This window comes from Acanthopagrus latus, chromosome 24 (assembly GCF_904848185.1).
Source record: "Acanthopagrus latus isolate v.2019 chromosome 24, fAcaLat1.1, whole genome shotgun sequence".
Taxonomy (NCBI): Eukaryota; Metazoa; Chordata; class Actinopteri; order Spariformes; family Sparidae; genus Acanthopagrus; species Acanthopagrus latus.
The window spans coordinates 2,600,313-2,622,275 of record NC_051062.1 but is presented as its reverse complement, the minus strand read 5'-3'; the positions used below and the strand labels follow the sequence as shown (position 1 = coordinate 2,622,275).

At 41.9% G+C, this 21,963-nt stretch overlaps 3 protein-coding genes and 3 non-coding genes across 6 annotated transcripts; 2 read left to right on the top strand and 4 right to left on the bottom strand.

Annotated features, from left to right (window-relative positions):
• Positions 1-3: 3 nt before the first annotated feature.
• Positions 4-75, bottom strand: trnaq-cug. Its single transcript has one exon. It is a non-coding gene; the product is annotated as a tRNA-Gln (tRNA).
• Positions 76-444: 369 nt separating this feature from the next.
• On the bottom strand, positions 445-527 carry trnal-cag. The gene has a single exon. It is a non-coding gene; the product is annotated as a tRNA-Leu (tRNA).
• A 979-nt stretch (positions 528-1,506) lies between these two features.
• LOC119015103 (small integral membrane protein 11A-like) lies at positions 1,507-3,969 on the bottom strand. The gene is made up of 3 exons (XM_037090763.1): positions 3,832-3,969; positions 2,889-3,107; positions 1,507-2,151 (listed from the first exon to the last, which is right to left on the bottom strand). Exons 1-2 carry the CDS (start codon positions 3,844-3,846, stop codon positions 2,916-2,918), a joined length of 207 nt encoding a protein of 68 aa, XP_036946658.1. The 5' UTR covers positions 3,847-3,969; the 3' UTR covers positions 1,507-2,151; positions 2,889-2,915.
• A 1,487-nt stretch (positions 3,970-5,456) lies between these two features.
• On the top strand, positions 5,457-5,538 carry trnas-cga. Its single transcript has one exon. It is a non-coding gene; the product is annotated as a tRNA-Ser (tRNA).
• A 788-nt stretch (positions 5,539-6,326) lies between these two features.
• gpr180 (G protein-coupled receptor 180) lies at positions 6,327-13,606 on the bottom strand. Its single transcript, XM_037090748.1, has 10 exons — positions 13,058-13,606; positions 11,529-11,672; positions 11,296-11,390; positions 11,016-11,121; positions 10,473-10,653; positions 9,880-9,929; positions 9,592-9,749; positions 9,312-9,509; positions 9,137-9,214; positions 6,327-8,628 (listed from the first exon to the last, which is right to left on the bottom strand). Exons 1-10 carry the CDS (start codon positions 13,209-13,211, stop codon positions 8,473-8,475), a joined length of 1,320 nt encoding a protein of 439 aa, XP_036946643.1. The 5' UTR covers positions 13,212-13,606; the 3' UTR covers positions 6,327-8,472.
• Positions 13,607-13,890: 284 nt separating this feature from the next.
• On the top strand, positions 13,891-19,378 carry LOC119015101 (dTDP-D-glucose 4,6-dehydratase-like). Its single transcript, XM_037090761.1, has 12 exons — positions 13,891-14,146; positions 14,489-14,555; positions 14,753-14,821; positions 14,964-15,054; positions 15,144-15,292; positions 15,393-15,491; positions 15,751-15,810; positions 16,272-16,315; positions 16,636-16,801; positions 17,311-17,366; positions 17,629-17,726; positions 17,922-19,378. Exons 1-12 carry the CDS (start codon positions 14,100-14,102, stop codon positions 18,014-18,016), a joined length of 1,041 nt encoding a protein of 346 aa, XP_036946656.1. The 5' UTR covers positions 13,891-14,099; the 3' UTR covers positions 18,017-19,378.
• Positions 19,379-21,963: the final 2,585 nt, after the last annotated feature.

Sequence of the window (21,963 nt, the reverse complement as noted above, 5' to 3'; positions counted from 1 at the left end):
ACCAGGTCCCACCGAGAGTTGAACTCGGATTGCTGGATTCAGAGTCCAGAGTGCTAACCATTACACCATGGAACCTCTGAAGGACTTCGATTGATAGCCATGCAACGTGATGTTCCGTCTTTCTCCTCTACTACAAAGAAGGCATGCAACAGTAACAAAGTTAGCAAAAATGCTAACTTGCTAACAACAAAAATGCTAACTTTAAGCACTAACTTACTTTACTTGGTTGGCTCACACTCGAGAGCAGCTGTGGGAAATGCCCACGTTATCCACTGTTCTCAAGGAAATGCCACAAACAATTAATCCGCCATAAAAAAAAAAAACAGAAATGAATCATGTTGCACATTCTACAGGAGTTATGTCACAAACTGCCAACACGCATGATGCCCACTTTTTATTGCAATTACCTCCTCAGCAGAATCAGTTCTTCCGAAAAACACAGCATGTCAGAAGTGGGATTCGAACCCACGCCTCCAGGGGAGACTGCGACCTGAACGCAGCGCCTTAGACCGCTCGGCCATCCTGACTTACATACTACTATTTTTTCAGGGGAAAATTGCGAAACGCATGTGCAGATGGTACAGTACATCTGCCATCATGTAATACATTACAGCAACTTTGTTTTCACATGTCATTAGTATACACACATTATTCACAGCATTTATAGTGCAGAATTAAAATCATGTTTTTCTGGATTAGCAGTTTACATATCGGTATGTTGATGATTTTTGTAAATGTTTTCCCGTACAGGGGAATTGTCAAGCTAAATAGAGCAAAATAGATTTTAAAAAGGAATAAAATAATTTTTCCAATCTCATAAACTGAGCAGGGTCCGCCCTGGTTAGTATTCAGATGGGAATGCTGTAAGCCCCTTGACCCCTCTCTACAGACACCAGAGGGTGCTGCAGCTTTATACTGCTGCTCCACTCCAAGTCACTGGGAATTCAGATATTTAACTTAAGTACATTTTTAGATTTTTATTGTTAAGATACTTTATACTTTCTTTTAAATATGCAGTTGTTTAAAAAAATATAATGCATACATGAAAATACTGCATCAGTGTTAATAGAATCCAATGATAATTACTTTGTATTATAGTCTGTTAAATGTAACGCAACTGATTTTAATACAGGATTCTCACCCAGGAGATTTCATTTCCCACTATGACTGACTTGTCATTTTCACACATGTTTGCTTACTATTTTCCATTTCAGATTGCAACCATAGTCTAGTTAGCTTTAGGCAACTAAAAAAATCATTTAAAAAAAAAAACAAAAACATTATGTGCTTGTTCTGTCTTTCTCAAAGCAACAAAGCTAGTCACCAGAACTTGCTTTTGTCAGTAGCAGTGATTATCCTGCGGCAGCGTTATTTACGATGTTCCAGCAGCAAAACCAACAGTGACATCAGCTCATCTGACTGAGAATACCATGTGAGGAGTTACAAATAAAAATAATTAATTCTGCGGAGACATAGCTTTGGAAGACAGACAAAGCAGAGTAGAAGTATGGAGAATTAAAAAATACTTTTATTCCTCGGTAAACAAATACATAAAACAGGGTGGTAGAGTTGCTAGGAACACACAGACTCATCTGTGCGGTAGTGAACAACATTGTAGCATTTAGATCAAATTACTTGATATAATAAAAAATAGCCACAAAGCAGGTTTAACATGTACAAGGAACATTATGAAATAAATAGCAGGCTGTATTTATATAAATAAGGTACTACTCTGTGTACAAAGTGAAACGCAAGTGTGGCACTTATTCTCAGTACATGTGGATGAAAGCCTCAGCTGCCAGACTCAATGCAGATTGAGTATGAACAAAGCAGACGATATACAGGGAAGCTCAGTCCAGAAATGGGTGAATGTTGGAAAAATGTGCCTGATATAAACTGTTTAAAAAGACCAATCAGTCTCATCTCAGTCTTACTGCAGCAGTCCACATGGTGTCTGCTGTAAAATGTCATCTTAGAAAACCTGGCACACATAGACTTTACATTAAAATTGACGTGGTAAGCAGTCCCGGCACCAGAACCTCAAACGACTTCCTGAAGCACAGGAAAGGGCTCCTGCTGCCGACGACGGTCACACATCGGGCTCATAAGTTGGAGAGTGTGGCTTGTTGCTCAGGTCAGCACCATGTTTCCCTGGAGAGGAGAGAACAAAGTGAGATGGATCACAGTCAATCAACTGATTTAGCTCCATGTGTAGAATGGGTGTTCTGAAAATGAACAAAAAGATGAGTCAAATCCATCCATATACACATTACTCCAGTACGTAGGACGGACCTTAATATTGACTTGACAACAGGAGTCAAACTAGTCTGCTCAGCTGCTACAGCTCCTTACCTCAGCTCATGGTCAGATAGTTAATGATAGCAGGATACAGTTGACAAACTGTGAGTATAATTTCACTGCATGTCAAACGACAAGACTGAAACAAATGATCGTCCGCAGCAAGTATCTGTTTTTTTCTCTCTCAACAGAGCACAGAAACAGCTCTCTGACAACCTCCTCCTCTTTGCAAACTGCGGCCACCTCAGCATCCTCATCCTCCTGGACCTCACTGCAGCTTCTGGCACCATCAACCACTCCCACCCTGAATCCTCCCTCGACATCACCGCAACTGCCGTCTCCTGCTTACGATTGTATCTCTCGCAGACAGTTCATCCAGATCAACAACTGCACCTCCTGTTGTACTCAGTATTAACTACTTGTGAATGATGCATTCATTTTAGACACTTTTGAACGCTTTTGAACGCTTCAGCCGGTTCATTCCAATGCAACTCATTTTCCTGGAGCTGATCGAGTAGTTTCACAGAACCAAATATGTACTCTTCTTAAAATATTTACCACATGTTTTATGAGGGGGTGCAGCGCAGTACCTGTGTACAGCGGCTTCTCTCCTCTGCTCAGTCTTCCTTTAAGTTGTCGAGGAGCTCCTGGGTCTGCTGGGCCAGCCTCCTCTTCTTCTCAGCCTGCTGCTTCTTCAGGGCCTCCTCGGCTTTCTTGCTCTGGTAGATCTTCACTCCCGCGAACCCCAAACACAGCAGGAGTGTCTTCAGGGCCAAGATGTACAGGAGGATGGGGACGTTGTCCAAAGCCTGGGGACAGACAGACAGAGTTTTATGTTGGAGTCGAAGCAGAGCAAGAGGAAAGATAGCCTCTGTGATTTCCTAAACAGCAGAAGAGGGGAGAAAGCTCTGGAAAAGTCAGGCTTTCTGGAGAAGTTTCTCCCCCTCCCCTCCCCTCTGATCCACCAGCTGTCTCTGAGGGAGGTGGGAGTTAAATTGGTCACAAGAGAGGAAGAGGCAGTGTGTGAAAAAGAGAAGCAGCTGCGATCCATGGGGAGTTCACACTTGTAGTTGTAACAGGCCATCCACACAGTTTCCATTCAAAAGATCTGATCATAATAACAATGCAGCACATTTTGCCCCGTTTAAAAACATATAGCTCTTTCTCTCAAAACACTCAATCCATCAGGGTGTATTTACTTAAATAACTGATCTTGCTGTCAGTGTGTGTGATTGGCAGTGTGTAGCAGTCCACTGCCAAGACAAAACAGACTCAAAAAGGAAACAGAAGTACCGACAGTGTCATTGACAGCAGCATAGACTGACAGGTGTTTAACTTTGTGGCTCAATGTGAAGTGACAGTTAACGCGAGACAAGCAAACACGCTCAGTCGTAGCGGTGTTAGCATTATGCTACTCACAGCTCAAACAACCCCACACTGACCAAAAAAACAACCACATACCGAATACATACTGCTAATAACAGCGTATACTGTAGGTAGTCATATAAGTTTAATGTCTGTGGGAGTATTTACCTTCCAGTTGATCATTTTCACTTCTGTAGTCGTTGCAGTTCCTACACTTGGAGAGCCGCACAGCTAAATGTACCACTGAAGGGGGCGGGGCGTGTGGTGACGGGCCAATTGAAATGCAGTGTTTATTGTACGTGACCTGTGCTGCGTTCATGTTCGTGGTGCAAAGCAGAATATAGCCTCGCATGATTCTGGTTTACCCCTAAGACCTATTGGTACTGATCCAGTATTGAATCACTAATATACATGTACTAAAAGATGAACTGTGACTTTAATTTCCTTGACGCTATACAACATGTTGAATCAATGTCGTGTTATACGTTACGGCTATTCCTCCTGAACTTGAATGCACCATTACACTACAAGCTGCTGCAAGACATGACTGGCAGCTGCTTGAAGGTTCTGGAGCTTTCGGTCCCAGGCCAAAATGTGTTGTAGCAGCATGTTCATGTTCATGGTTACTTTAGTGAGTAAATATGACATGTGTCAAATAAACTAAAATGGACGTAGACATTTATTAAAGTAGAAGATCACTGAAGACTGGCTCTCATTCCCAATGTCTAGTTATCTGATATGATCTGTTTCTTCATGATTTGTTGATCTGTTTATTTTTATGTGAGAGCCGTTGTCTATCTTGGAGCTGTGATCTTGAAAAGAGGCACAGAAACTGTTGTCATGAAACGCAAGAATGATTAAATCCAAACAAATAAATTATTCCTTAAACAACTTAAACAAAAACTATAACAAAGGTATTCTGGGACCTGTTATAAAATAATCTGGTGGAGTTTGCTGATAACACTTTAACTTTTTTTTTATGGGATTTTGAAAGTCTTTTGAAAAACTGAATGAGATATTGTTATGATTTTCACCATAGATCATTACAATGTCTCAAAAGAACAATTAATTAATTAGAGCCTATACATTTAAACAGAGGAATAAGAAAACGGTGCTTCGCTGACACTAAATTAGAAATTTCAGAGTTCAAAAGGTGCACCTGAACGTTCTACCGTACAGTGTGATGTAGACGGCCAACAAAATCTTTACATGGCGATAGCTCGACCGAGCGTCTCAGAAATGCAGATGCAGATGCAGAAAGAAACTATTATATAAGATATTTTTATTACGATGATAAGTAATCATAAGTTAAAACTGGATAATTTTTAATTAATGTGCTGTATGTGTTGCCGTGTGTTGTCTGTTTGTGGACACACCGTTTCAAAGTTCGGTTTTACTGGCTGTAATGCAACACAGACGGCATTCAGGCAAGTAGGATCATTGGATCTGACCTATTGCAAACTAAAATAGCAAACATTTATCTCCTTTGTTTACTCACAGACATGGTTAAATGCTTATTGAGCTTGAGCTCCAAAATAAACGACGTAACACGACGTAACGTAAGCGTCAACAACTGACCAAGACCCTGGTTAACAACCGATGTTTGCGAACGCCACGTTTCGCTAGGTTTGGTAAACACAGCTTCCGTAATGCAAGCAATGACTAGCATGTATGCCAGCAAAGCTTGATACAGGCTAGGCGGCATATCGACATATTTATAATGTTTCGACACGTGCTAACGCAAGTCGTGCTCACATGATTCTTTAACAGGCAGCCGACAGAATGGTTTTACAGTCACGGTGGCCGAGAGGTTAAGGCGTTGGACTCGAAATCCAATGGGGTTTCCCCGCACAGGTTCGAATCCTGTTCGTGACGTTTTTTTAATTTCTATTTTATTTTTTTTTAGGACTTCTTCATAATTTGTGGCCTTGTGGAGAACAAATCCCAATTTTGAAGAAATATTTTTTAATCGAACACAGGGTGGTACTTACACCCTGTACAGCTGTGTGAGAAATGTATAAACTGGGTTACTTTAAGCAGGAAGTGTAAATGTGGTTAGAGACCTGCTTTGCTTTGAATCTCATATCTCCTCTGGAGGAATAAATGTTCTATCCACAATACAAACAGGTTCATATTTAGTTGTTGTTACACTGAAGTAAGTTTGTTGTTGTGGGACAGAATAAAACGTACAGAAGATTTTCTTGTGCCTACATTCAGTGTACATACGGCTCTGACTGCACAATTACGTTGATCAAACGGCTGGCAAAGGTTCATATTCATGTATAATTATGTAGGAAATACTTTCAACCTGTTTGTAAGGGCTCTAGAATCCACAACATGTGTTGCGGTTAGAAACCCCTCAATGTTAACATAACCTTTGTTTACAAATTCCACAGGGTAGTGTTCAGTCAAGGTCCACTCACCGGCCTTCCCCTCAGCTTTCAACCTCATCTCCATCAGTAGATGGCATTGTCAGTGCTGACAATGCTTGCACATTTTCATCAGCATGATAATTGTCACGGATGAACACCACTTTGTGATTTTTCAAGCACTGAAGAAATCACCAGAAGTAAAAAGCTAACGTTAGGCTATAAATGAATGAAAGCCATCACTATACACTGATCAATTTCTAAGTTGTTCAGTTAGAGTTAGAATGGTTTCAAATCAAAGTCCACCTGTTGAGGCAGACTTGTGATGGCTAATGAGTCTCCTTGTTTGGCTTGATGACATTTAATGTCTCATATAGCTACTTGTTAGCAACTGCCTACGTAACAGACATGTAAACACCATCGCCTGATAACTCGGTCACCTCGTCGACCCCACCTACGAATCTCTGCTACCTGAAGGGATAGACGGAGTTCAATAAAACACTGAAATCAAACATGAAACTGCAGTGACAGATGTAGATTCTTTATAATATGCTGCTTTCCAAATAAATACACAATGAATAAATATGTCGACTCTCCATGTCAGCTACTCAGTTGAGTAGATTTATTTCTTCCACCGTGTTAAATGTGTTAACGTCCTAAATAAAACTGCAGGCCTGTTCCCACTGGGCACACTCGTGAAGTGTGTGTTTTAATGAGCCGCACTCACAGGAAGTGACTGATGACTGGAGAAAGCAAAAGTGTGGGCTTGGGAATTTCATAATGTTGTCCGTGCACAGTGGGACTCACCACAATTGTCCGTGACTGTGGCCTGTTGGTAGACTTTGGTTTCTCCTGCTCTGTGTCAATAGCGTCCATGTTTTACCCCCCCCAATTCACACAGGGGCTTCACTTCATAGTGCAATGCATGGAAAATGAAGTTTGAAAAAAAAAAAAAAGAAATGGCGAGTCATGCAGCTAGGTACATACATGCTGTCAGCTCTTGGTTCATGGCGACGGGAAAATTAGACATAAAAAAATAAGTACAGCCTGATCTGGGGTGTACGGGGATCACACACATCTTTGGCCCACATTCATCATTTTGGATATGCAAAGTCCACCAGCCCTTCTTATTTAGCTGTCCACTTCGATGTCCGTCTGGCCGACCACGTACTTTAACCAGCTGTCCAGGTTTTATCCATCCTTCCACGTGTCCATTCTTCTGTACATCCATCCTCACATGTATATGTCCATCAATCACTGAAATCCATCCAACTTCCTCTGCCCCTCCATCTGTTTCTGCAGAGTGATATCTCCATCTGACAACATTCTGATCCACTGATGCACGCATGTATTATTCTGTTTTCTTTCTGGACATAATTCCCATGAAAAGACTGAAACATTCCTAAAGTGTAGAGGGCGAGGCTAAGTCAAGGCCATCCAGTGACCCATCTAAAAGCAAAACATGAAGTATAAACACACAAGTACATATAATACATGTAAATATGCTGTTCATGCTGGATGGGAAACACAGCTGAATTCTTGTGGTTTACTGTGTTAATAAATTAAAGACATTCTACAATGTTTTGCTTTATCCCGGAGAAATAGTTAATTTTCAGTCTCAGCAGTTTTAAGTTTACCTATGTTCTGTGACATGAGGTAGGCAGAGCGTCACAGTGTGAATCTTAAGGCTGCTGTATTTGCAAGATGAGAGAAAGAACATGTTCACACGTTCCTTCACTGATTTGTTAGGTCTTGTTTCTTTCTTCTTCTCTTTCACAATTTGATTAACGATTTGTTTAACGAGAGGGATAAAATGATTTCCATCGTGTGGTTATGAAAGCCAAGATCTCAAACACATTTGTGTCCTCGCAGAGAAGTTTCCACGGACGCCATAAACCTCTCAGGTGTGCTGATCTTAGGTCGTGTCCTTGAGGTACAAACATCCATGTGTACCTCTGGCCTGCTGCAGTGGTAAGTTTCCAATCAGTCCTTTCTTCATATTCATCCCTTACAAGTAGCTCACCAGCAAAAGCATCCTTAAATGTTGATGGTCTGTCTTTATCATGCTTGTGTTTTGGCTGTGAGTCCAGCATGTCATGAAGAAACCATGTGAATACCTTGTTTCCATCCTCTAAGTTGTCCTGCATTTAATATCGCTCCTCCTGCTAAGTTATGTTGGTTCCGTCTGTAACTAGAGGTAGGGTGTTGCTTTAAATATCTTCCCCTGGTCATTCTGTGACCCCTGCTGTAGTTCCCTGCTTACTAGTGGCTATATCTATCCTCCCAGGACACAGTCCCAGCAGAAGAGAGGTGGTAAAGTCACAGCAGTTCTTAGCTTCTCTGCTTCTTCTTCATGCCCAGGAGGTCCCCCTCTAAATAAGTGGGAGGCGAAGGGAGGTTCTCCATTAGTCATGCTGATCAGTCATGACAGAGGATGTGCTCAGTAGCGCCCCCTGCTGTTCGACTTGGACATGGTGAGCGGCAGAGACACGGAGGAGAGAGAGGAGACCTCCCAGTACAGAGAGCGAGACAGGAAGAGCTGGTAGAGGATCACCATGGAGATGGACTGGCAGAGGATCACACCGATGGTCACCACCTACAGAGGGGGAACACAGAGGGGGAGGCTCAGAGAGTGTTCACGACAATATGTGAAATATTATCACCATAATGTACTACAAGTTACTTTTAACTGGTCATGAAGAGACTCCTATTAATACTGATGACTCATTTTAATAGTAACATTTTGTTTGTGTTGGTACTGAGCTATTTCATGCTGTTAGCTTGTTATTATTAAACATCACATTAGTGCGCACTGTAATGTTCCATGACACGTCATAAAAAGACTTGACTTTAATGACCCAAAAATTAGCCACGTATGTGGGTCATAAAGAGGCATCAGTATTAAAACTGGACTGGTTCACAACCCGTTTAAAACTCTACAAACTTCACTGACCTTCACGTTGAAAATCAGAACTTTTTGAATGTAAAACATCTTTTGTCATCAAATATATTGAAGGAAAAAGTGGCTGAAAACCTCAATCAAAGCTCAGGTTTCCCCACCTAAAAACTTGTGCTGTGCTTAATATTAGTTTGTGTGCTCAAACCTTCTCTCTCTGGTGCTCGTTGAAGATAACAGACATGAGAAAGAGGACCGGGTGGCAGAGGAACCACAGGAAGCATCCCTGTAGGAAACACAAGGAAGACCACATGACCACCTGATGAGCTGCAGGTGAGTGTGTGTCTGACTGGAGGGTGCAGTCAGTGCACTGTGTCGCTTACCTTGGCGAAGCACAGGTAGAAGTCTCTCTTCAGGGTGCTCCTCTCGGTGGAGATGATCTGGTAGAGGATAGAGGCCAGCAGGAGAGCCATGACCACCCTCAGAGCCATGAGGAGGAGCCCTGCCAGACTCTGCTGGGTGTGGTAGCTGTGATGCTCACTCTCAGATTCGGAATACTGCTCCCACAGCAGCAACACCCCCTAAAAGAGAGCATGGTTTCACTCTCAACAGCTGTAGTATCATTAGATCAAAATGGCAGAAAGAGAGAGAGATCCTGCGTACCTGTGTAACGACTCCACCGACAGCGACAGCCGTGGATGCCGGAGACTGCTCCCACTGCAGAGGTCTGGACTGAGGCTTCCTGCCTCGGCTCAGAGTCCAGCCCATACACAGACTCAGCAACATGTACAGCATGGACACCTGGGACACCATATCCCAGACTGCACAGGAAACAGGAAGTGGAAAAGAAAACTATCTGTTTATAAATGCATCTGTAATGAACTGAAATCAACTCCACAACAGATCTAAATACAGAAGGAAGGAAAGGACGGATGAGAAAGAGGAACATACACTCTGCCAGGCTGCCCATCAGCGGAATACCAACACCATCTCTGGAATACCTGCAGAACACAGGGGGACCAAACAAGCACATTACTTCATATTCACCTCAATGCCAACTGCAGTCGGTCACCACCCAGGTAGACAAACACACACACACAATAGGTAGAGAAAAAGATGTTAAACAGAAACAGTGAAGATAACAAAGCTACAAACAAGCATACATAACAACTATGTAATATGTGGAACTGGTTATGTAACTAAATCTCTCACATCAACACATCCGGTCATGTTCAAGAAGAAGTCTCTGAGCGGTGTGACGAAGGAAAAATGTAGTATTTCAAGGACAACGTTAAACTTTTAGCTACACAAAGCTCTGTGCACTTTTCTCTGAATTTCTCAAATCATTGCTTTTCTCGTTAAATACTGTGACATTTCTTCTGGGGCTCTTAATTAAACAGATATAAAATTGAGGAGGAAACACTATTCTTTGTACTGCTCTCAGCTCACAGTCAAAGACTGAAACAGTTTGAAACTGGGTGTGCTCATATTTCAATCGACGATCCCACTTCCCAGCAGCTTCAGCCAGACTCTACTGGATCTACCTGGCCAGGTGGATGTAGTTGCAGAGAGCCGAGCAGCCCTGTAATGCCAGTGCTGTGGTGAGCACTTTGAGGACTGTGTGCATGGGTCCTCCTTTCCTCAGAGCCTGGTACAGAGGCTGGATGTAGATGCAGCAGGCTATGAAGTAGGCCAGCAGCAGGAGGAAGTAAAAACTTTGCAGACCTGGGTGGGAGAGGGAAAAAAAGGCAGGAAACATTTTGTCCCACATGAATGATGCAGAACTCTCAGGACCAACCCTAACCCGCTTACTTCATGGCTTTTAAATATTTAAAACAAAACTCTTTAAAAGAGCTCCACGCGAGCATAACACAGATGATGTAGGTAACTCACTCTAGACAGAAAAGAGGTTGATAGAATGCTGCAGGTTCAACGTCTTCTCACATCTATTAATAGCTGAATACAACAAACGGGGAAATGACTGATCTTATTAAGAAGCTGTGCACATTTTCATGTATCGCAGCAGACTTGGCCAGTGCTGGACAGCCTCTGAACTGCTGCTGATGGGAGCGCTGAGGGTGTCTAACCTGCCTCCTCCGCACTGAAGTGTTCCAGAGGATTCCCAGCTGAGTCGGCGTTCAACAGCAGGACAGTAAAACTCAGATCAGCGTGAGAAGGAATCACTGCGCTTTCCTGGAGAGACAGACAGAGAGGAGGGATAAAAGGAGGGAAACTTAATGTGACAAATTACTAGAACCCAACATCACATGATCCAGGAGTGTTTTGTGGACTAGGGGGTGGGGGTCTCAACGCAGATTGAATTTCCATGTGTGCGTGTTTCCTATCAGTGCATGATGTTGGTGTTACCTGACATGTGTATCTGTCAGCATACAGGGCCTGCCAGGCTGTGGGCGAGGACTGGCGAGGGATTGTCTGGTTGTGTTCCTCCTGACTGAGAGAAACTTAAGCAGGAGGGAACGGGGTGACGGCGGCGAGAGGAGGTGACAGCATGGAGGAAAGACGGCAGAGACAGAAGACGAAATCAATACGGATGCGTCACATCCATCACATTAGACATCAGCACACTCGCTCGTCCTTACTGGTGAAATGAGCTCTAGCGAGCCTCTCGGAGCAGCTGAGGTTGTCCAGGTCCGAGTCCATGTCCTGATACAGCAGCAACCTGGACTCCTTCTCTGTAGCCAGAGCAGAGTTGTCCAGCCTGCACACCAGCAGACCACTGTCACCTGCAGACACACAGACAGACAGACGGGTGATTGTTAATAAGACTGGTTTCCTTGTGCTTTAGAAAGAGTGTGTGTTTCTTCTCTGACACATCACATGCAAAGTGCCAGCATCAGTTATTTACTACATGTGACATAATACAGCACTTAAAGACTCTGTTCCAAACTGACAAGTGGGTGATATAGACTATAAATAATATCCTGACACTTTTAGGCCTAATACATGATCTACATCTCCCGATTAGCCCCAGGTTCCTCCTTAATTAGACACCAGGGCTGCACAATATTGGAAAAACTGATGTGATATGTTGGTCTTCTGTGATATATACCGCAAATTTTCACCAGGAAACTTGAACAGCCATTTGGAAATAATTAATGATCCCAATGATCAGGGTGATTTTATAGTAAAGTACGGTTTATCCCAGAACCTTTAAATCAAACCACATTTTGTGATATCAGACACACTTTTCTTAAAGAAAATGACTCCTGTGTGAGTCTTCCTTTTGTATCAAGCAGCAGAGCGTGTTTGAGACACTTTGCCTTACTTGACCTTTACATATCCTGTGATGTGACTGCTGCACATGCTACCTTCAAGTCTCTATCAATTCCATTTAATTGTACTTTGATGATGCAACAGATTCAGACACATTGCACATTTAGGCATAAACATTAAGTCTAGCTGTTCTGTTTGTATACTTTGTAACAGTCATGCTTACAGACTCTCTTTACATCCCTACACTTGTATTTTCAGTGTGTTTTATTTGACAAAAAAGGGACAAAATGCACAATAAACAAAGTTTCATTTCATCGAGTTATTAATAGATTCATTCAAAGTATGCGCTACACATTAGTCATTCATGTAACCATTGTTAGCTGCAGCCCTGGCTCATACATAGGACTCAATGTGGTTCTACAAACCTGTGCTGTGAAACAACTAATAAATGAACAGTTAATCTTCCACCTTTGTTCCCAAACACCAGGTGAGAAGCAGAGGGCCTGTAGCTTTCCTTTCTGGGGCCCATGGAGGGCAGGGGCCCCATGGTAGCTGTCTGCCTCACCCAATTGGTAATGCAACCCTGCTTTTACCCACAATCCCTTGTTCCTCAGGATCATCTCCTGAAGTTATGTACAAGTCTCTTTACAACAGTGACATTAGTGCGGTTATCTGTTTCAGGACCAACTGAAACTAAACAACCACAACAAGTAGAAAACAACAGTAAATATATTGATATTAAAGTGGTGTGTAAATATAAAGATACACACAGTGAACTGAACCAACACATCGTCATCACGCCAAGCTAATACTGAGCCTGAACAGAAGCTAACCCTGTCGGTGCTGAGGTGACACGTTAGCAGCAACACATCAGCAGCAGCATCGTTAACGTTACCTTGGTACATGAATTTAGTGATGAACTGGCCATTCTGCTGCCTCGCGACGTCGCTCTTGAACGTCCCCGTCACCGTCTTCCCAAAAGTCCCCGAGCTGAGCAGCAGAGCGGCTGCAAACGTGGCTAATAAATACGACATGTCGCCCCGGTGCATTTTACCGTTATCGACAAATAAACGTTAGCAAACCAATTCAATGAGCCACGAAGCCAGAAGGAAACCAGCTGCGTCAAGGCACCCCCAGCGACCCGGGATGAAACCGGAAGTGATGTCTCTCCAGCTCCACATTAAAGCTCCATCGGTCTGATTTTTAGGGAAACTAGAAGAACAAGAGACATTTCTCATGAGCAGTCATAGCAAAAACACCTGGACTTTATCATTGCAATTTTTGGTATTAAGGCAATGTTTGGGCTAAAGATATAGTGCGTTGTAAAGCCTGCAACATTGAATTGTGTAAAAGCAGTGTATTCTCTTGAAATACGCTTTTCCATGTATGTAATATTTAAACAGTTATTCGACTCTTGACCAAACAAAACTACTCAAACCTCCTATAAGCACAATTTAAGTTCGTAAAAAGAGCTGTCAAAAACAAAACTTTTTTCAAAAAGTACTTATTTATGGCGTAATATTCGATTTATTTTGAAAATAACTTCCGGACGCTACAAATCTAGTGCAGTTCCCTTGACACTACTGCCTTGCCCAGTGGGCAGTGTTGACAGTTTAATGGAAGTTGGATTCAACCAATGAAACAGCGGGCAGTCCACTCCGTCACATAAATCAACCAATGAGAGAGTGGAAACAAATCTACATGCGATTAAATGTTCCGCCCATTTTCAACGTGTCAACACTGCCGTAAAACGGCCGTTGACTGTCGCCCATCACACAAAGCTTCCACTGTGTTGAGGAACTAGAGTAGTTCTGTGCTAACCTGCCCGTATTAACAGCCACCTAGAGGATACAAACGACGAAGCCGTCGTTGCAATGGTTGTAGGAGAGCTGAATGTGCAGTGACAGCCGCCTGTGCTCAGTGTTGAGGACCAGAGGATGGACTGGAACAGGACCGTGCTGGTGACAGGAGGCTCGGGATTCATGTGAGTTCACCTCGCTAATGAAGTCATATGGGCGAACAGGACGTGACTTAATGTTAGCTAACACCGGCTGAAGACACCTGAAACCAAACTATTATAACAGTCTCTATTACACTTTCTGAAATGTGTACAGTAACATATGTCAGACAGTAGCTGACCGGCGAGCTGTCATTTCTCCTTCTCAAATACTACACTACAGTGGGTTACACTGATGTCAGTCCAGCTCAGCTAAAATTGATAACGCAATTAATACATAAATCATGGATTCATATTACTGGCACGTCCCGCCTTGATTCAGTGACAATGTTGAATTCTGTCTCATGAATCTAATGTCTCTCTCTCCAGTGGCTCCCATCTTGTATGTTCACTGGTCCAAAGACACCCTGACTGGAGGATCATTAACCTGGATGATGTAAGCCAGCACTCTGTGTGTGTTACAGCTGATGGTCCTTGTCTATGAATATATAAATATAGAGTTACATTATTCAGTGATGAGCTAGTGTCCCATTTAGAGCTTGATGTAACACCTTGAGGAGGCATTGAGTACTTGCCTCTGTCCTCCTGTGTGCTGTAGCATTAACATGTGTCACTGATCTGCGATGTCTTCAGCTGGATTACTGCTGCAGCCCAAAGAGTCTGGAGAGTGTTCAAGACAGAGCGAACTACACCTTTATCAGAGTGAGTGCTGCTGATATGTTAAAAAAAACAAAACACAGAGATGCACCGCGGAGACACTCTCTGATAAACCTGCTTCGTCAGATACCAATGAATAGATCATAAAGATAAATATTTAACTTCCAACAATCTCTTTGTTCAACAGGGAGATGTGTGTAACTCTCGGCTGGTAAACCACATCTTCAACACAGAGAACATCGACGTGATCTTCCACCTGGCGGCCAAAACGCACGTCGGTGAGCGGGAGTTGCTCTAACTGAATGCAGAATTTACTTTGCTGATTTAGTAATCTTTTTTTTTTTTTTTTCCTTCTTCTTTGGCTCAGAGTCGTCATTTGAATCTCCATCCAGCTTCCAACGTGTAAACATCGAGGGAACCAGAGTTTTACTTGCAGCCGCCCATCAGGCCCAGCACCAGCCGCAGCGCTTAATCTATGTCAGCACTGATGAGGTGTACGGAGCCAGTCTGGACGAGGTGAGCGGACTGTGATTCAACTGATTCAACTTGCTGGAGTTTTGAGTCATTTAGTGGTTCGTCTTCATGTACTGGGATACTGCGTGATTGTCCTGTGCAGGTGTTCGATGAGAGCAGTCCAGTGAGGCCCTCCAACCCATACTCCGCTACAAAAGCAGCTGCAGAGTACCTGGTCAGATCCTACTGGGACAAATATAAGGTACACACGGCTATTAAGGTTGGGCTGGTTTTAGCAACTTGGTCAGAAAAATGTAAAAATGAAAAATTGAGCTGATAAAAATGTGAAGAAATTGCAATTCACAGAAGCAGGAGGTTGAAAAGAGGTTATGTATCTGTGTAATTGCCTGTTTTCTGTGTTGATCTTAAAACCGGTCTCAGATCTGAGTATTTTAAAGTCCGCTGATCCAGTAATCCAGGTTTAGTCCATGTTGAATACTGTTCTGTTTGTCTTTCTCAAGTTTCCCATCATCATCACCAGGAGCAACAACATCTACGGGCCCCGGCAGTTCACTGAGAAGGTACCGGGTTGTGTGTCCCATTCTCCCAAATGACACATCTCAAGAACGCCTTCAGGGAATTTATTCAACTTTGGCACAAATGTCCACTTGGACTCAAGGCTGAACTGATTAGTTTGGTGGCCAAAGCTTCTTTTCCCTTAAGGGTTTGATCCCTGATTGGTCCATTTGTGCAATTTATTTTTACATTCTGAAGTCCCAACTAGACCTGTACACGATTTTTGCACTGCTACGTAACATTTTAACACTTATATTTACCTGCTTGAAAGTGGTTGGATAATCTTTTCCAAAAGAATAACTATGCAGTGTTTTGTTCTTGGTATGAACCAGTTAATTTGGTGTTAAACCCACTTGGTAAACAAGAGTCATCCTTGACTTTATTTAAATTCACGCAACATCATCTCAGTGATAAAGCCGTCGTGTTCTCCGACTGAAAACCACCAATCGTTTTGTTGATCTTTCAGGTTATTCCAAGGTTTCTCACCCTCCTGCAGATGAACAAGAAATGGTAGGTGTGTCTGAGGAACCTTGTTGTAATCAAGCTGCAGTAATTGTTCGTCAGTAATTGACACTGAACAACAAAATAAGTCGATTTTTTTACAAAAAAACAATGAAGCTGATGAGGTAAAACATTTAATGTGTTGCCTGTTTGGAGCAACATTAAGCTCAGTTTGCTGGCTGACACTCCCCGTCTCTCTCATCCTGATTCCTGTCATCTCTTAAACTGTCCTGTCAATAAAGGCTGAAAAATGAATATATATATATTGACTGTTCTGCTTTCAATTGAGTATATGTAGTACAGGTTTCTCTCCCTCCTCTGTGCTGCAGCACTATCCAGGGAACCATTCCTAAATCCCGCCATTTCCTGTTTGTTGACGACGTCATCAATGCCTTTCTGCTGGTTCTGGAGAAAGGGGCTGTGGGGGAAATCTACAATGTGGGAACCGGCTGTGAGATACCCATCATGCAACTGGCCAGGCAACTTGTTAAAATGGTGTGTTCACTGTTGCGCCAATTTAAACTGATTTTCTTGTAATCAAAAATAATTATATACATGCTAACAAAACAAATGAAATTCATTGGGCCTTGCAAATGCCTCCAGCTGTACTCCACATACTTTTTTAGTTATGAATATATGAAGTTTTATGTGTATTCTAACCCTTAGCTATCATTTAGTTTTCAGTAGATTTGGCTGAAATGCTGCACTAGACATCCAAGAAACCTTAAGGAGGATTTTCAGCATGTATTTATCTAAATAGTTGTTGCAAAGTTCTTTACACTAAGTACCACAGATCTAGCTAAATCTAGTTTACACTCAGCTGAAAAAAAAAAACACCTATTTTTTCATATCTTTAACAAGATGTATTGCTGTTGAGATGTGTGGATTTTAAGGTTTTCTATCTGTGTGATACACATTTCCAGCTTTTCATTGCATTCGGAATATTTACAAGTTACAGCTTCATCTCCTGGATTAATTATTTAAAATCATCTGTGTTATGTTAGGTCAAGAATGTTCCAGACTCTGAGGTGAATGACTGGCTGGAGTTTGTGCCTGACAGGTGAGTAATCGAATGCAGGAATCAAGATGGAGGTTCTAGGTGCCTCAACAAATAGATGAATTAAATAAATGACTGTTACTACTGTTAACACAAGGACTAAAGCATCTATCAAATCTGAGAAAAGCAGCCACGAATATGTCCTTACCGAGGCCAGTTGCACATTTGTTGCATGAACCTGTCAGGACAGTGAGCCATTTGTCTCCACGACAACATGAGACATCTTAATCGACACTGACACCGACTGTTGACCTCTGCTCTGTAGGCCGTGTGTCGACCTGCGCTACCCCATCAAATGTGAGAAATTGCAGTATCTGGGCTGGAGAGCTCAGATGCCCTGGGCTGAAGGCATCAGACAGACAGGTACAGTAACACACACACACACACACACACACACACACACGGTGCATTTATGGAATAAAAGAACTCGCCCACAATAAATAGAAATAGAGTAGTAATACAGAACTATAGATGCAGACCTACTTAGTCTTCCCTGTGTTTGTGGTTTCCTGTACATGATGTGATCGTTAACTCCTGTGTTTTGTATTTTCCTTTTAGTCAACTGGTATCAAGACAACCCAAACTTCTGGTCAGACACAAGCGAGGACCGAGGACCAATCAGAGATGAGCTTGAAGAAGCTACCGACAAATAAGTGGGTTCAGCTGTGCCTTGCTGCTTGAGCGACAGACGGAGCAGTGGTCTTAATAACTTGACATGATATTTGGGTAACTCAGAGGCTATTACGGCTACTTTACAGCTCAACTTGTGAATACTGAAGACACGAGCACTGTTCTCAACTGTCTGAGTGATCTGTGGACCAACAGGCCCTGAAGTGCCAAACAGGAAGGCAGCTCCTATCAACCAAAGCTTAGTTTCACCTGGAAATCAATGCACTTTATCATGACTTTAATTATTGATTCAGCTGATGTTGATCAGCAGTCTTTTGTTTTTAAGGCTGAAACATAGTCTATGCAAGTATGTAGAAACCAGAAAGCTCCATTAAACGATCTACAATGTGTAAAAAAAACAATATATAAAGTTAACTGGATATGCCTGAAACGTCGAGTGTGACGCGGCTAGACTGTGTTGGTGCTTCTCTGAGAGACAGCACAGACAGAAACAGTTGAAATTTTAACAGCAAAAGCCTTTTAAGGAGTTAAGATATTTTTTTTTCTGTTATGTTAGCTTATAATAAAAAAGATGAGAAGGGAACAGGCTCTGCACCGACTCTTCTCCAGAGCTGGAGGCTCTGAGCAGCTGAGATGGTCACAGGACATTCAGCAAAGCACAGCAATACATACAACGTCTTCTGCTCAAAGTCCAGCATTTTTAACTTTAACTGTTCATTTGCACCGCCTGGCTTGAACAGAAGCAAACTTGCATCAGTTTGCATCTTTACATTGAATAATAAAAAAAAAAAAACATACAAAGGGAGAAGATGACACAGTATTTACTTTTGCAAATCCAAACCTTTATTTGTGGTAAAATCAGAATAGATGCACTTTTTTTTTTTTTCTTCGTGCAGTGCTCCTCTTCGTGCACAACTGCTAAACTAATACATAAAGCAAATACTAACTACCAGGCCGGAGGTGCTGTGTGCCCACATTGAGAGGTCTGGCCAGTCAGTAATGGAGACAACATTATTCTTAAATATGACTACACACTTTAGTTTATTTATCCGTTTGTGTTTCTGCATATAAAAGGCAGTAAAATGTGATCCTTCACCGATGTAAGGTATTTATGATCTGTCCTGACTTTGCTGTGGCCACATTGCATTGTGGTCCATTGAGGCCGTTGCTGGACACGTGGATTGTCCTGTGTAACTGCAGAACGTCTGTGCTGCGGGGATTTACGGTAAAAATACAGATAACATTACAAACAGCGATAAAATCATATTCTAATGCGAGAAGAGGCAGATGGAGACTTCTATCAGCTGTAAGTTGCACTTTTAAACTCATAACTCGTAAAAAAAAAAAATAAAAAATTGTCTTCCCCATTTCTGATTGGCCAGAAGCTTCCAAAATGAACAGCAACACAATGACGCCTGAAAATATGCAAATCACAACAACATAGCAATAGAACCACAGTTAATCCTGTGTTATGAAGACTTTAAAGATCACCACTTGCCAGACATTCACAACAAGGGTATTAACGGGAAGGAAAAGTGTAAAGACTCAAATGAAAAATGAAAATAAAAAACTGTCTTGGAGAGAATCTGGACACTTGTTTTTGTTTTTATTTGTACTGCATGTTTTTTCTTTTTACAAAATGGTCTTTGATCGTAACGTTTTATTTATTATCTCTTAATCCAAACCTTGGCATATATGGTGGTATCGTCTCAAATTTTGTCTGCCAATTCAAAAATGGCTGTTTATGGTTGATTATCATTTATTGGCAATGGAACCTGCCGCACAAACAGGTTTATGGATCTGATACGGAGTCCAAAGTGACTTTAAAGGTAACCCGTGTAGGAATGTTTCTCTTAATATGTCACGGTCACATCAGCTGTGACACAACTGTCGTGCACCTCATGTGACACCACGTGTACATCTTTATGTATTGCAGTAACTGGCAGAAAAGGGGAGAGCTCTGTTATGACCAGCGATGCTGGATACTATGAGTCAATGAGAACATGTCAATTGTACAGTTTATTTGTGGCACCTCTCTTCTCAATGGGCTGAATCCCAATATTGGATTTACATAGTTGTTGCGTTACAGGTGCAATATGTAAGAATATTAATTCAAAACGTTTAAAAATCTATCAACAGAATTACAAAATCTGTGATAACATTGTGTCATAGTGACTATGGATTGTGTTGTAGAGAAGACAGCAAGCTAACCAGCTAGCTTCTACCTAAAGGTCCTGGGCTAGCAGTGTAAACAAGACCAACACTCCCGGGGACCACTAGCTGCACAGCTAAATGAGCTAACTAGTTACTTCAGTGCTTACTCTGGTGACATGCTTCACCCCTGTTTGTTTGCAGTTTTAATTGCCAGATGGTCAGTTCTTACATAATACACCTTTATACAATTTAGTACACTGACTAACAATTCAATTCAGAGGATTAGCCAAAAAACGGACATTCTTGTTTTGTTTATAAATGGTTTCTTAATTGAATTTACAAGAACTACAACTGTATCGCAATAGGCTGTATTAAAGTATTTACCATGGTCACCATTGTAGTTCAGAGTGCTAACATGCTAAGTATCGGATAAAGTGCACTGCTGCCCTGATGATGGTACTGGATGAAAAGTCGGGGAATCATAAGTTGTTAAATTTACCAGCAGCATGGGTTGCTACATACAGATGTGGTGTAGTGGGGTTTCCGAAAAACAGAGGAGTTGAAGTGGTTTTGGCACCAGTGACAGTTTTGTAATTTGTAGATCTTTTTGCATTCTTGTGTGATCACAGCTGGAAACAGTGACATATTTAAAAAGAAATCCCTACACATTGAAACTTTAACATTAAAAAGCTCACACTACCCCAGAAAAATAGAAATTTTCACTCATACCAATGACATTCAACATTCAAGTGCCAGTGTTTTTGTTTACTGTCTTTTGGTCAAGTCACTTTGTAAAATATCAACTTTCGTATTAAGCTTATAAAAATAAATATTTCCCAAAAAGGCTTGATAAATTACACAAACTAGCAGCAAAACTAGGCTCGAGAACTCTGTGTGCAAACAGCTGAATTTTATGGTTGCTGTTGACTAGAACTCCACCTGGTCCCAAAAAAAAAAAAACAAAAACAAAAAAAAACAAAAAAACAAAACGGCATATCTGGAAGAACCTTTCCATTCAACACACATACACACACACACGCGCGCGCACACACACACACAGTGGAGAAACCTCTCTTTTTGACACCTAGCTGCGCTACACTTCACACAGTCTCACTCACTCCTCCATACCTCTCAGAGGTTTTAAAGGACATGTATTACAGAAGACTTAAGTTGAACATCAAACTAAATAACTGAAGTATTTTCTGTAGAACTCTGTGGGAACTCAAGTCTTTCAACAACAGAGGGGCCTGCAGGCCGCAGCAATGGGAGCATAGCACCATTTATTGTTCACTGACAGTCAGAGCAATCCTGCTGGTAAGTTAGTTACCGTAGTGATGCAGAATCATTTTTTTCCCTGGTGACACTGTCAATGTGTCTGCCACCATGGTAATGCTGTATACAGTGTAACCAACTTCACTATCTGCTCCATTAGGGCTGGGTATCACCCTTGAATTTAAGGCATCAAAAGGTTTTGAAAATAGTCAAAACCAAAAACTAAAGTGCTGGATTCTAAATTAGATTTCCTTTCAGATGAAATAAAGTGAGCGTGATCTTCTTCTAAAGAGCAGCCGTTGGTCCAAACTACTGGCACATTTAAACTCATTTACTATAGAGGGCATTTAACCACATGATTCCTCCCACCACTTCCTAGAGGCCAAAACAAGCCTGTTATGGTCTCAGTAAACAAGAATGGCTGCTGTACCGTGAGAATATAATCCATTAACTTTACAACAACACAAGACTAACAGCAGGAACATTTATAGCCATGCTGGCAGCTTTTTGAGGCTAACCTTAGCATGACGATATGCCCACAATA